The following is a 14,029-nucleotide window of genomic DNA, read 5'->3' as shown; positions in this document are numbered from 1 at the left end:
TTGTTTTTGTATGTTATGGAAGTACACCCTGAACCTTTAACTTAAGTGCTTTTGTGAACACACCCATCTCAAAGTAAGGTTTCAGCAGGGCGTTTTTGAACTTTTTTTCCATGTTTCTCATTTGTGTGTGTGTGTGTGTGTGTGTGTTTGTTTGCGCGCAGACGTCTCTGCTCAGGAGCAGCCGGAGTTGTTCCTGAAGAAACTTCAGCAGTGTTGTGCTGTCTTTGATTTCATGGACACTCTGTCAGACCTGAAGATGAAAGAATACAAGCGCTCAACCCTCAATGAGCTTGTTGATTATGTCACAGTCAGCCGAGGATACCTCACAGAACAGGCCTACCCAGAGGTCGTCAAAATGGTGAGTGAAAAAGTCATCCATCTGTGGACAGGATTCATACATTTGCCTAAATGGTATAATGTGACTTTGGATTTCAATAACAATGCGACATCACAGAGTCCGACTTTTGACTATCAAGATGAAATCTGGTCTATTGCAACTTATTCTGGCTGCTCACTTAGACTGAAATGAGTCATCTGATTTGCACTTGTTCATGTGCAGGAACACTACCTCTCAAAATTTAGGGGTTGGTAAGATTTTTTCGAAAGGTGTCTTTAATGCTTACCAGGGCTGCATTTATTGATTAAAAAAACAGTAAAATAGTAATATTGTTAAAATAGTTCAAACAAGTTTCCTGTTTTGATTTTTATTTTAAAGCCACAATATGTAAGAATTTGGGATTAAACCATTAGAAAACCACTAGAACAATTTTATTTGTGTTGACTTGCGTGCATTATCCCAAATGTTTCCAAAAATGTTTAAATCCAGAGAAAGAAGCAATTTTAACCAGGACACAGACCGTGCCCTTGTGTCAACCATCATACCCGCATTATCCTCGATTTCCTCGAGTTGTATTTTGTAGAAACCATGGAAACACCAAAGACACTTTAATATATTACATGTTTTATTAGCCAAGCGAACAACTGTTTGAAGACATTTATAAACGGAAAACGAATTCTAATTAATGTACAGTAATACATAATTTTCTCCGTCATGGAATATGTTGTAATTGCATGCCCTTTAGCAACACAAGCCATCCAGCATTTATTAATATATTATATTATATCGATCTAGCCTTACTACAGTGTGCAAAAAGTTTCTCTTTTAGTAGCTGCGGCTCGAATGCACAGAGTAACGTTATAACATAATTTTCAACACACTCAAATGTATCCAATATGATAAAACAGCGCCCCCTTCTTCATACTACAGAAACGTTAATAATCGCATTCATGAAAATGATTTCTGCCCTCGTCCCATCCCGATATTTTCCACTAGCTGTGATGTGAAGACTACAACTCCCAAGACTCTGCACTCAATCTCTGCTTCATCAAGCTACACCTTTGTTTTGAATAGTCGTCCTCTAGCAGAAAAAACTAAGTTCTAAAACTATTTTAGAAAAACCCTTTTCTAAAATTATATTTTATTCCCATGACAGCAAAGCTGAATTTCCTGCATCATTCTTCAGAAATCACTCTAATATGCTGATAGTATGCAAGCAAGATTTCTTATGTTGAAAATGCTTGTTGTGCTGCTTAATATTTTTGGGGAAACCGTAATACTTTTTTTCCAGGATTCTTTCATGAACAAAGTTCAAAAGAACAGCATTTATTTATAATAGAACATTTTTTTTTTTACATGTTTAATCAAGTTAAAAAGAAAAATGTATTTAATAAAATCTTACTTGCCCCAAATTTTTGAACTGTAGTGTAAATATGAAGTCAGTCAGTGATTCCACAATAATAGACAGGCATGCAGCAGAATGTATTTATACAAAAAAAATTGTTAGAATTTTTCATCTGTTCAAAATCTGTAAAGTAGGATTATTTTTAAGACGTTGTACAAACCTTTGAATTAAAGTTGACTGATTAAATATGGTCAACTGATATGAGTTTCTCCAACAGTCGATTCTGATGCCAGTATCTGGTGGTATTGGCCAAGATAATGCTGATATACACAGTGCAGTTGTGTATGTGAAATTATTTAAATTACCTAAATGGTGTAATGTGAATTTAAATTTCAATAATTGTTTTGTGTAGATAAATACATTTCAGCACTTCCATGTACATACAGGTCCTTCTAAAAAAAAAAAAGCATATTGTGATAAATGTCATTATTTTCCATAATGTAATGATAAAAATTAAACTTTCATATATTTTAGATTCATTGCACACCAACTGAAATATTTCAGTTCTTTTAAAAAATTAGCATATCATGAAAAGGTTCTCTAAATGAGCTATTAACCTAATCATCTGAATCAACTAATTAACTCTAAACACCTGCAAAAGATTCCTGAGGCTTTTAAAAACTCCCAGCCTGGTTCATTACTCAAAACCGCAATCATGGGTAAGACTGCCGACCTGACTGCTGTCCAGAAGGCCATCATTGACAACCTTCAAGCGAGAGGGTAAGACACAAAGAAATTTCTGAACGAATAGGCTGTTCCCAGAGTGCTGTATCAAGGCACCTCAGTAAGAAGTCTGTGGGAAGGAAAAAGTGTGACAAAAAACGGTGCACAATGAGAAGAGGTGACCGGACCCTGAGGAAGATTGTGGAGAAGGACCGATTCCAGACCTTGGGGGACCTGTGGAAGCAGTGGACTGAGTCTGGAGTAGAAACATCCAGAGCCACCGTGCACAGGCGTGTGCAGGAAATGGGCCACAGGTGCCGCATTCCCCAGGTCAAGCCACTTTGGGCTACAGAGAAGCAGCACTGGACTGTTGCTCAGTGGTCCAAAGTACTTTTTTCGGATGAAAGCAAATTTGGCATGTCATTCGGAAATCAAGGTGCCAGAGTCTGGAGGAAGACTGGGGAGAAGGAAATGCCAAAATGCCTGAAGTCCAGTGTCAAGTACCCACAGTCAGTGATGGTCTGGGGTGCCATGTCAGCTGCTGGTGTTGGTCCACTGTGTTTTCTCAAGGGCAGGGTCAATGCAGCTATCAGGAGATTTTGGAGCACTTCATGCTTCCATCTGCTGAAAAGCTTTATGGAGATGAAGATTTGGTTTTTCAGCACGACCTGGCACCTGCTCACAGTGCCAAAACCACTGGTAAATGGTTTACTGACCATGGTATTACTGTGCTCAATTGGCCTGCAAACTCTCCTGACCTGAACCCCATAGAGAATCTGTGGTATATTGTGAAGAGAAAGTTGAGAGACGCAAGACCCAACACTCTGGAAGAGCTTTAGGCCGCTATCGAAGCATCCTGGGCCTCCATAACACCTCAGCAGTGCCACAGGCTGATCGCCTCCATGCCACGCCGCATTGAAGCAGTCATTTCTGCAAAAGGATTCCCGACCAAGTATTGAGTGCATAACTGAACATAATTATTTGAAGGTTGACTTTTTTTTTTTTTGTATTAAAAACACTTTTCTTTTATTGGTCGGATGAAATATGCAAAAAAATTTAGATGTTTTGGGTTTTCATGAGCTGTATGCCAAAATCATCAGTATTAAAACAATAAAAGACCTGATATATTTCAGTTGGTGTGCAATGAATCTAAAATATATGAAAGTTTAATTTTTATCATTACATTATGGAAAATAATGAACTTTATCACAATATGCTAATTTTTTGAGAAGGACCTGTATGTATCCTTAACTTCTCCATATTAAATTGCCTGATACATTTCACTATAAAATAAATTTCACTGTACACAAACAAGTACAGACACATTTTGACTAATACATTACAAGCCTGTACACACTGATTCCCAAAAGTTACACAATGCCAATCTGATTAGAGTTTGGGGTTTTAAAAAAAACTTTTATGTTAAAACTAAAACGTTTTTGTGTGAACTATGCATCAGACAGTCATTGAAAAGGCTGTAATATTTGATTTAAGAAGTTTTAATTAAATTAAATTGAATCTCTTTCTCAGGTGTCCTATAATATATTCCGAACTCTTCCGCCCAGTGACAGTAATGAGTTTGACCCAGAGGAGGATGAACCCACTCTAGAGGCATCATGGCCACATTTACAGGTGTGTGTGTGTGTGTGTGTGTGTGTGTGTGTGTGTGTGTGTGTGTGTGTGTGTGTGTGTGTGTGTGTGTGTGTGTGTGTGTGTGTGTGTGCGTACATGGTGGAGGTTCTTGAGAATATTGTTGTGTACTCTGGTCCCTTTCTCCTTGTGTAGAGATCCTGTTTTATTTGTTTCAGCATGTTTGTCTGTGTGTGTTTTTGAGGGTTTGTACACACACTCTGACCCTCTGTGTGTGTACTCACTGTATGTTTCCAGGCCTCCTTTAGAAATGAGATGCATATCTCAAGGAGAATCTTCCTGGTAAAACTTTTCTCTTTCATTACATTACTAATCCCTGCTTCCTCATCTGGAAAAAAATCCAATATTGAAAGCCACATTCCCAGATGTTCTCCTTGTCTTATTTTCATTAAAAAGGTTTTTGTTTTTTTTTCCTTTGTGGTAGTAGCAGTGTGTCCTGTGACTGTGACCTCAGTCGAACCATGACCTTTGACCTTTTCCCCCTTTCTCTGCATGGATGCTGAGTTCAAAGAACTCTCCCAAATAACACTCTCTATCTCTCTCTCGCTCTCGCTCTCTCTCTCTCTCTCTCTCTCTCTCTCTCTCTCTCGCTCGCTCGCTCTCGCTCTCCTCAGCTGGTGTATGAGTTCTTCATCCGTTTTTTGGAGAGTCAGGAGTTTCAACCCAGCATTGCCAAAAAATACATAGACCAGAAATTTGTCTTACAGGTGAGGATGTTCTTTAAAAGATAAAATCTCCTACATTCCTTGTTTTCTCAGTAACATTTGTTCATCCTAATTTTTTGTATGCTTTGTCCATCTTTTGTCCTGTCAGCTGCTGGAGTTGTTCGACAGCGAGGACCCGCGGGAGAGAGATTACCTGAAGACAGTCTTACACAGAATCTATGGAAAATTCCTGGGACTGAGAGCTTTTATACGAAAACAAATAAATAATATTTTTCTACGGTGAGGGATCTAATATGACCATTTGCATTATATTTGCACATGCAGCAATGAAGCGCAACAATTCATCTCTGTGTCTCTCTTTCTTAGTTTTGTTTATGAAACTGAGCACTTCAATGGAGTTGCAGAATTGTTGGAGATTTTGGGCAGGTGAGTTGTACTATTTTTAAAGTCACAATGTAAAGGAAGTAGTTACAGATCATTTGTTCTGTTTCGTGACAAACATCTGAGTGAAACATACTATTGAAAAAGAAACAATGTAAGGTGGGGACTTAAGTCTATTCACCGGTTGTTAATTGGCTGGAGGCAGATTAGAATGTCATCTTGCAGTCATTTGTAAGAAAGGGGTGGGGTCATAGCAAACTAAATAATTGGAGAAATCTGGCATACCAGAGACAAGTATGATGCATCACCTGGCCCGGCCTTCACAATGTAGGTTGCTATGTAAAGAACACAGTAGAAGAGTGACTTTAAGAAAGAAAACAATATAAACAAACAAACATCTTCCATTTTCAATTTCCTTTAAACATTTAGACCCCTACGGAGGCATGAAATAGACATGATAATGGAGGGAAAAAATGAAATGGGGGAAGAGTTATATAGTTTAATGCTTTTGCGTTCCCCCAAGACTTTTCAAAGAACTCAAGTTTTAAGAGGGAATTCAAAGTTTCTTGGGAGAATGCAAAACATATGCAAGACATTGCAACGCATTCAAGATCGGGGGTATTCCTATCTTACTAAAAAGTTTGAACTACACAAACTAACAGTTTGATCTAGATCAAAACCAAGACTGGATATTATGATCCAATCTGATTTCAGAATCCTTTTTTTTCTTTTGAGCAACCCATTTTCAAGTTTTGATTCAATCCGTTAGCCGAAATCTGGTCAGATTACTTGTGGGCCACAACTGGGCCCAGATTGAGTTTTGGCATTTAGATTAAAAATAAGGTCAAAACCTTTTTTAAGATCATTAAGGTGCATTAAGAAAAAAGGTTTAATTTCCATTTTTTGTCGACTTTAAGCTTAAAGCTGTACCGTTGTGTTTTTGTTTTTAGAATTAGTAGACCTCAAACTGTATGATTTGGGTTTTTTTTGGGGTTAGTTTTGTTAACGGCTAGCCTTACATGCATGGTCATTTACAAACAAGTTAATAATATCTATTAGAATGTGCCACCAATTATGGCTTGGGCTTAGTATTTTTGTGTTGTGTATGCAATCAGCACTGTCATTGACAGTGTTAGTTGGCTGCAAGGCAGGGTTTGCTCTTTACTGTTGGGGTAAAATCATGTAATTTACATAATTTCATTCACTTAACACAGTTACATAATTCCAATTAACTAACAGTTGGGATTTTCTTTTACGTAAGATATGTTATTCTTGATCCTCTAAACATTTAAGTCTTAAGAGGGGGAAGGTTCATCTGAAAATAAAAAAAAGTCTTACCTTCATGTTATTGTAAAAGCATATGACAAGAAAAGACATTTCCGTACAGTAAACCTTACAGTCTCCAGGGGCTCCATAAAAATAGTGATTATTTTAAGTCTTGGCCAACAAAAGTTTTTTGAGGAACAGGCTGTAATTAAATTGTTGCTCAATAAAGATCTTGACATACGCTGCAGCTTTTGTCGTGCTTGCATATAAAACTTGAGAACAGAAGGTTATAGCACAGTCTTCTCTGGAATGTCCATTAAATATGATTAATTTGGCAGGAAAACCCTGATGATTAAATGACTGAAGCTTGCATTATGCTGACTGTAGGGGTAAAATTCAGGGTTACTCAGTCTTTCACTCCCAGAATTCTGTTAGTGAAAGTTGTGTTTGTCTCCTGTCAGCATCATCAATGGCTTCGCTCTGCCGCTGAAGGCCGAGCACAAACAGTTTTTGGTGAAAGTTTTGATTCCTCTTCACACCGTCAGGAGCCTCTCGCTTTTCCATGCACAGGTACTGCCCGTGTGTGTTAAAACATTCAGATGAGTTTAACTTCCTGCAGTGTTGATCGCGTCAATAAAAAACTGTTGTTTTTGCAGCTGGCGTATTGTATTGTACAGTTCCTAGAGAAAGACCCAGCATTAACAGAACCAGTAAGTGCAGTAAACATACAAAGCCTTTCACTGATCAGATGTCTTTTTTTAGTCCATTTATTTTAACCAGTCTCATTTTTCCCCAGGTTATCAGGGGTCTGCTGAAATTCTGGCCTAAAACCTGCAGTCAGAAAGAGGTGAGACACATGCGGTCTCCTGAATAGAGCTAATTTTACAGCATGGGCTTGATCAGTCATGATTTCAGGACATTGGAAGTGTTGATGATTTAGGATGCATTGTTCTCTATCCACTGCTCTGACTGTCTGCATTGTGTGTGTAGGTCATGTTCCTAGGAGAGTTGGAGGAGATTCTGGATGTGATTGAGCCCACGCAGTTTGTGAAGATCCAGGAGCCTCTTTTCAAACAGATCTCTAAATGTGTCTCCAGCCCTCATTTTCAGGTCTGCACAAAAACCCACTCTAGCCCAAGACTAAATTAAACTGGTCCATATATGATTGTTGCCAGAAATTAAAGGTGCACTATGTAGTATTTTTGCAGTAAAATATCCATAAACCATCAAGCAAGCATTATATATTTTGTTCAATTGAGTTCTTACAATATCCCAAATGTTTCCAACTATTTGTAAATTATGAGAATTGCTATTTTAACCAAGGAACCGGGACGTCTGAGGGAGTCGTCTGTCAATTGTGTCATATCTGCGTTACCCTCAGATTCCATTTTTATTCTGCAGAAACGCTTTACTCTTACTTCAGTGTGCAACGTGTCACAGCAGCTGCTGAGCGAACCTATAGAGTAACGTCATAACATAATTTTAAGCACACTTAAATATATTTAATATGATAAACAGAGCTGTGTTACCTCATGCTCATGACCAGAAAAGTGGAAATGGCGTCGGCGACTGTTTCCTGTCATAATAAAAGTCACGAGCCATGTGTTGCGCTTCCATCGCTCCAGTGGCCTTGCTCAGCTCCTCAACACTCTGTCCTGCTCTGCTTCATACTACAGTAACATTAAAGGGGTACTTCAGCGCTGGGAAGATGATTCTGTATTTAAACTGGGTCATCAATGTAGTAGAAATGTGAAATTATTTTTGAATTTGGTGCTTTCTAGACTGAGAAAAGACAGAAAATGTACTTTTGTCTCATGGAGATGAAAGACTACTATTCCCAGAATGCTTCGCTGCCCTGTGAGGCCATTCCAAAAGCCACCAACTTGATTACTGTGACTGAGTTAGAGAAGACACTACAATTAAAAACTGACCGTGTCTGTTCAATATAATGAGTGAGTCACCGCGCGAGTATCACATCACTGAGCACTAACTGCAGGCGTCAGATAAATGAGCTGATGAGTTCTCGTGATGAGAGCTGAGGTAATCGCGACTACACTCGCGGCATACATTCACAATGCGAGTTCAGTCTGGCGCGTTTCAGTTCATGCCTTTGCAAGCTTAACTTTCATAGAAATTAATTTGAGAAGTTAAAAGACTTACATTGCTCACCATAGCTCCGTTTAAATGAGTGCCTGTAGCTGCGAGCTGAGCTCTGAGTGTGATCTCCCATCCCCCATGTGCGGAAATGGCTCCCTCTGCTGGCTGTAGTCTTTAGCCTTTGACCAAACATTCCTCCTCCTATGATGCAAATATCGTCAATTTACATTATAGGAGGAATTTTTCCAGAAATAAAATGCATAAATCTCTTGTCTCAGGAGGATATGAGGGTGGAAAGCACAATCATTTGAATATACTCCAGGGTTTCTACTGATACAAAGCCATATGCAAATCGCTGAAGTAACCTTTTAATGATTGCATCCATGAACATGATTTCTGCCCGAGTCCTATCCCGATTCTTTTCCACCGGCTGTAAGGTGAAAACCACATGTCCCAAGATTCTGCACTCAAACTTAGTGTCATCAAGCTACACCTTTGTTTTGAATAGGTGCCCTCTTGTGGATGGAAAAGTGACATAGTGCAACTTTAATTTATTATTGTTATTATTAAATCTGCTATTTCACCACAGATCAATTCTCACCACAGAACATTTCACCTGTTTTTTTTTTTATAAATGCATGTATCAATTGCTTTCCTCAAGATGTAAAATAAATTATACATTGTATTATGAGCTTAGACTCCAGCTGTTGTCTGTGTGTGTCCAGGTGGCTGAGAGAGCTCTGTACTACTGGAATAATGAGTACATCATGAGTCTGATTGAGGAGAACTCCAACGTGATTCTTCCCATAATGTTCACAAGTCTGTACCGGATCTCCAAAGAACACTGGAACCCGTAAGTCAAAGCCACTCTCTTCTGATATTATTCAACACTTTCTTTGACTAATGCTATCAAAGATCATTATTTTGTGTATTGGGTGTAATAGAATGTTAACATGCTTTGTTCAACAAATACATTCTTTTTCACATACTGTGCATTATCTCTGTAGTAGGGATGTCATTTTACACCAGTTTCCCGTGATTGATCGTCATTTCAACTAGCAATCAATTAATAGTAAGCCTTAATCCGGCAATATGCATCTACTGCAGTAGCTTATAGCCAAAAGCATGATAGGGTGTGCAAATGCTGCTCAAAACGCCATGTTCCTCACCAACTGAATAAAAAGGGTTTCTAAATAAAGGGCTTGTAGGATTGTAAAATTAGTCGATTTGATTGACCATTTAATGGTAAATGGACTGCATTTATATAGCGCTTTTAACAGACCCTATGGCCATCCAAAGCGCTTTACATCTTGCCTCACATTCACCCATTCATACACCGACGGCGATGTCAGCCATGTAAGGCACCATCCAGCTCGTCGGGAGCAGCTGGGGTTAGGTGTCTTGCTCATGGACACTTCGACACTTGGTCAGGTGGAACCGGGGATCGAACCACCAACCTTCCGGTTTGTAGACAATCTACATGAACCACTGAGCCACTGCCGCCCCCAAGCCACTGCCGCCCCCTTTATAATCAATTATAAAGACTAATAGCCTACAATGTTTCACCAACGCCGCCTCAGATGCATGCTGTTCAGAATTTGTAATTTCTGTTATGAACAGAAATTCATGTGTTCATTAGTGTAATTCATTAGTGTTCCAGGAAGAACGCGTTCAGCACGCATGCTGAAAACAGCAACTAAACCCGATGAATTTACAACAATTTATAATAATAGTGTTCTCATTATAATGTTATGTATTGTCATGTTATAATGACAGTCCCAATCATAGTAATTTATTTAGTTGTGCATTGCTATTTGAGCTGCATGCGCTGAAGATGATCAGAGGCGCACTTTATACCGCATTAATTCTTAACCAGGTGCATCCTATATGAGATAAATCAGATGTATATAGGCCTAAACAAAACAAACAGAATATTACAACTTACATTTGCACAAAAAAAGGCTCCTAATGCACACGCAGCCTTATATTCATGAAGATCTATCTCTAGCCTTTTAACGTAAAATGGTCCCAACATATCTCTGGAGCGCTGGCAGTCGCTTCATCTGTCCTTGTGTCCACATCCGCGCATGTCCTGGCTTAATCGACGTTCAATACATTTTATTTTATTGGTATTTATTTTATCAAATTATTATCAACAATTCATCGATCATCGATTAATTGATAGCAGCCCTAAGGCCTAGTTTTTCTAAAACGTGTCGATTTCTACAAAGCCCCTCCTTCTGAAAAGCGTAGTGTGCTCTGATTGACCGGTTGACTCAGTGCATTGTGATTGGCTAAACACCTCAAGCGTTTGTCGAAAATGATATGCCCCTTGCTACAATCGTGAGCTTTTTCATCAGTTTTACTGTATCAGTTCGAGCCAGTGTCGGATTGATCTAAAAGCCACACAACTTTTTGAAAAGTCAATAGCAAATACTTACTTGCAGGCTCAGATTCAGAAGTGCCAGATTGCTCTAGCGAAGTAGAAGTTGCCCCATTTTTTAATTTATTTTTTATTTTAGAAATAGCCTTTGTGTACAGCTGCGCTTGTACTCTCCCAGAGTCAGGAAGCGGTCCTCCTGTAAAAAATGCTGCACTCAAACATTTAGGTTGTACTGTTCTGGAACAGTGTTGAAAATAAATATTAACTACTGATTCCTAATTGTGTCCACTTTTTAGAAGGCCAAATAAAGTGCTGATTTTGGTTTCACACAGAAACACACAGCGTCACAGCATCTCGCAATCTCCACAACTTAGAGGCAACAACACTCTTCTTTCTTTGCGTATGCATTTGGGCAGCGTTATGCAAATGTTTCCACAGTGACGTAGGGAGAATTTAATCAAGGCTTTTTAGCTTGGTCTAGATCTGCCTTCTCTTAGATAGAATAAATATTTTTGTGGGAGACTTTAAGCTTTGTAATTGTGCAGATCTTATACACATTCGCTGGTTTTTCCTCAATTTCCAAACTCTCTCAGGACACTATTAGGAAACCCATACACATTTTAGTCACATTTAAATTAAATATAGAAATAGGCAAAAACTTTTCCCACACATTGCTTTTGTGATCTATCAGATGTGGTTTCAGAGAAAGTTTATTTAGGTTTCTTGTGTGAAAATGGCTTTATTCACTACTAAAAAATTTGGCCTCAGTGAGATTTTTTTAAGACATTCATGTAGCAAGAAGTTGATCATAAGTCGCTGTAAAGATCTAAAAGAAAAAAAGAAAGAAAAAAAAGTTTCAAATAAGTTATTTGAAATTTCAATTCATCAAAGAATCCTGAAAAAGCTTTTCAATGGTCATGTGACACTAAAGTTGAGTTGTGGCTCCTGAGAATTTAGCTTTGCGATCACAGAAATAAATTACATTTAAAAAAAATACTAAAATATAAAAAAAAATTTTTTTGATTTAATATTTTTCATTCTTGCAAATAAATAAAATGAATGCAGTCTTGGTGAGCATAAAAAAACCTTACCAACCCTAATTATTTGAAATGGTAGTGTACACTCACAGCCTCCATGTAAAGATTCAGTATATCTGTAGTTGATATACACAACACAACACTGTCATCACTGTCCAGCATTAATTAGATATTGCCATCTGCTGGAGTAAATATGTCCTGTCCTTCCATTTCCAGTGTAACGAGTGCTTCAAATGGTTTAATTCTTTTTCTTTTTCCGCTTTCAGGGCCATAGTAGCTTTAGTCTATAATGTTCTGAAGGCCTTCATGGAAATGAACAGCACTTTGTTTGATGAACTCACGTCCACTTACAAGTCAGATCGTCAGAGGTGAGCTGTTTTTTTTATTCATTACTCGGACACGTGGCTCTTTGGCTTGTTAAATGTACCTCCTCACCTTTATTTTTTCTGTCATTCCTTAGAGAGAAGAAGAAAGAGAAGGAGAGAGAAGAGCTATGGAAGAGGTTGGAGGATCTGGAGTTGAAGAGAAGCCTCCAGAGTGACGGAATTATTCCCACTTAACGACGCGCCTCTCCTGGACCGTTTTTTCCCCAACGCCTCCACCACGCGCTCGGAACGTTGGCCACTTTTTTTTCCTTTCTGTATTTGTGCGACTTACTTTACCGTAGATTCACCTCGTCAGTCTCATTATTTCAAAAGCACTGTAAATAACTTTATTTTATCCTCTTTTTTTCCCCCTTAAAAATATTATGCCGAAAAAGAACGTGACTAGAAAAGGAAGTTAAAAAATAAAAATAAGCAAAAACAAAAAAAAGGAAAAAAAAAGAGAAACCCGCACTGGAGTTGGAAGGACTTTGAATAGACAGTAGGACTGAAATGAACGACTGCTGTTAAGAAAATCAATCAAACAAACAAACGGAGAATCTCAACCTACCGATCTGACATACCTCGCCCATCCTTACTGAACAACACCAGCTCAATCCTCTCTTTCTTTCCTCACTTCCTGCCCCCTTTTTCTTTTCCTCCTCATGTCAGCGCTCTATGAATTGGGTCAACATTCGCCACCTGTGTGTCCTGAATATTTGAAAGCAGAATTGTCTACCCTTAACCTTTTGACCTTTGTTTATCCGTTAACATCTGGATAAATGCAGCAGGTCTGGATTGTAGACTTCTCCAAAGGGAACGCAAAGGACACTATGCAGTATCCAGCAGAGAAGATGAAGTGGACACAGAATCACGAATACATACCAGCTCATTTTTTCCCCCTCTTTTTTGTTCTCTTTTTTAGATTTTTTTGTCCAAATGTGCCGCCCTGTACACTCATTTTGGACTCTTTAGCACCAGTCCGGTACTGGTACCAGTGAATGAGAGAGACACACACATCTGAGGTAGTGTCGAGAATTCCAGCAGCAAAACCGGAGATGCTTGTCATGAGAAATGGAACTGCACGTTCACACACACATTCTGCATTCGAGTGTGTGAGGGAGTTTCTTACAGTGTTAAGTACCTGTATACTGTATCTGAATGCAGTACTTTGATACTCTGTATCTAGTAGAACCTTTAGCGTATTTTTCTTTAGGAGAATCCAGTATATGATGAGGAAAGATTGAACACAGCCTCTTGGGATTTATCGTTTCTTTCTTGGGTTTCACTTCTAATTTGTTTTGGGTTTAGTTTTGGAATTGGTTTTGTTTTTTTCTTTTGACCAAGTGGAATTTGTTCTCGCTTCCTTTTTTTACTTAGTTGCTGATTGGGGGGGAGTGAGAGGGGGACTGTGGAGACTGATGCTGTGGTGAGCATTGTCAGAATTGAACCTGTGCTTTAGAAAGCCCCAGATATCAAACGATTACAAAAGTTAAAAAGGGTCGGAGAAATACAAATGTTTAATTATTTTAAAAAATAAAGAGATATTAAATTAAACCTGTTTTGTGATAAAGATGAAATGCACATTTGTTTTATTTGTGGCATGTGTGAGCGGATGAAAGACTGAAAAAAATGCATTATTTGGGTTTCAAAACAAGTAATGTTTCTTGTTTATAGCTTGTTCCTTTTTTCCGTTTAAAGCACTTCAACCAAATTTTCACGATTTTTGCTTGTGTTAACTTGCATACTTAAGAGTTTTTGAGTATCTTTGTGATGAACCAGA

General features: G+C 38.4%; 1 protein-coding gene across 1 annotated transcript in view; it reads left to right on the top strand.

The window, feature by feature from the left end:
* The window catches only part of ppp2r5eb (protein phosphatase 2, regulatory subunit B', epsilon isoform b), a 50,387-nt gene extending 36,568 nt beyond the window's left edge, over positions 1-13,819 (top strand). Inside the window, exons 3-14 of the mRNA XM_067421805.1 lie at positions 162-358; positions 3,936-4,037; positions 4,670-4,762; positions 4,869-4,999; positions 5,087-5,146; positions 6,829-6,937; positions 7,024-7,077; positions 7,164-7,214; positions 7,358-7,477; positions 9,190-9,317; positions 12,151-12,252; positions 12,345-13,819. Of these exons, the coding sequence (XP_067277906.1) occupies positions 162-358; positions 3,936-4,037; positions 4,670-4,762; positions 4,869-4,999; positions 5,087-5,146; positions 6,829-6,937; positions 7,024-7,077; positions 7,164-7,214; positions 7,358-7,477; positions 9,190-9,317; positions 12,151-12,252; positions 12,345-12,444 (1,247 nt within the window). The 3' untranslated portion in view covers positions 12,445-13,819. The remainder of the gene's footprint in view (positions 1-161; positions 359-3,935; positions 4,038-4,669; positions 4,763-4,868; positions 5,000-5,086; positions 5,147-6,828; positions 6,938-7,023; positions 7,078-7,163; positions 7,215-7,357; positions 7,478-9,189; positions 9,318-12,150; positions 12,253-12,344) is intronic.
* Positions 13,820-14,029: the final 210 nt, after the last annotated feature.

This window comes from Pseudorasbora parva, chromosome 17 (assembly GCF_024679245.1).
Source record: "Pseudorasbora parva isolate DD20220531a chromosome 17, ASM2467924v1, whole genome shotgun sequence".
Taxonomy (NCBI): domain Eukaryota; kingdom Metazoa; phylum Chordata; class Actinopteri; order Cypriniformes; family Gobionidae; genus Pseudorasbora; species Pseudorasbora parva.
Note: the sequence above shows the minus strand (reverse complement) of the source record. Positions and strands in the feature narration are given on the sequence as shown.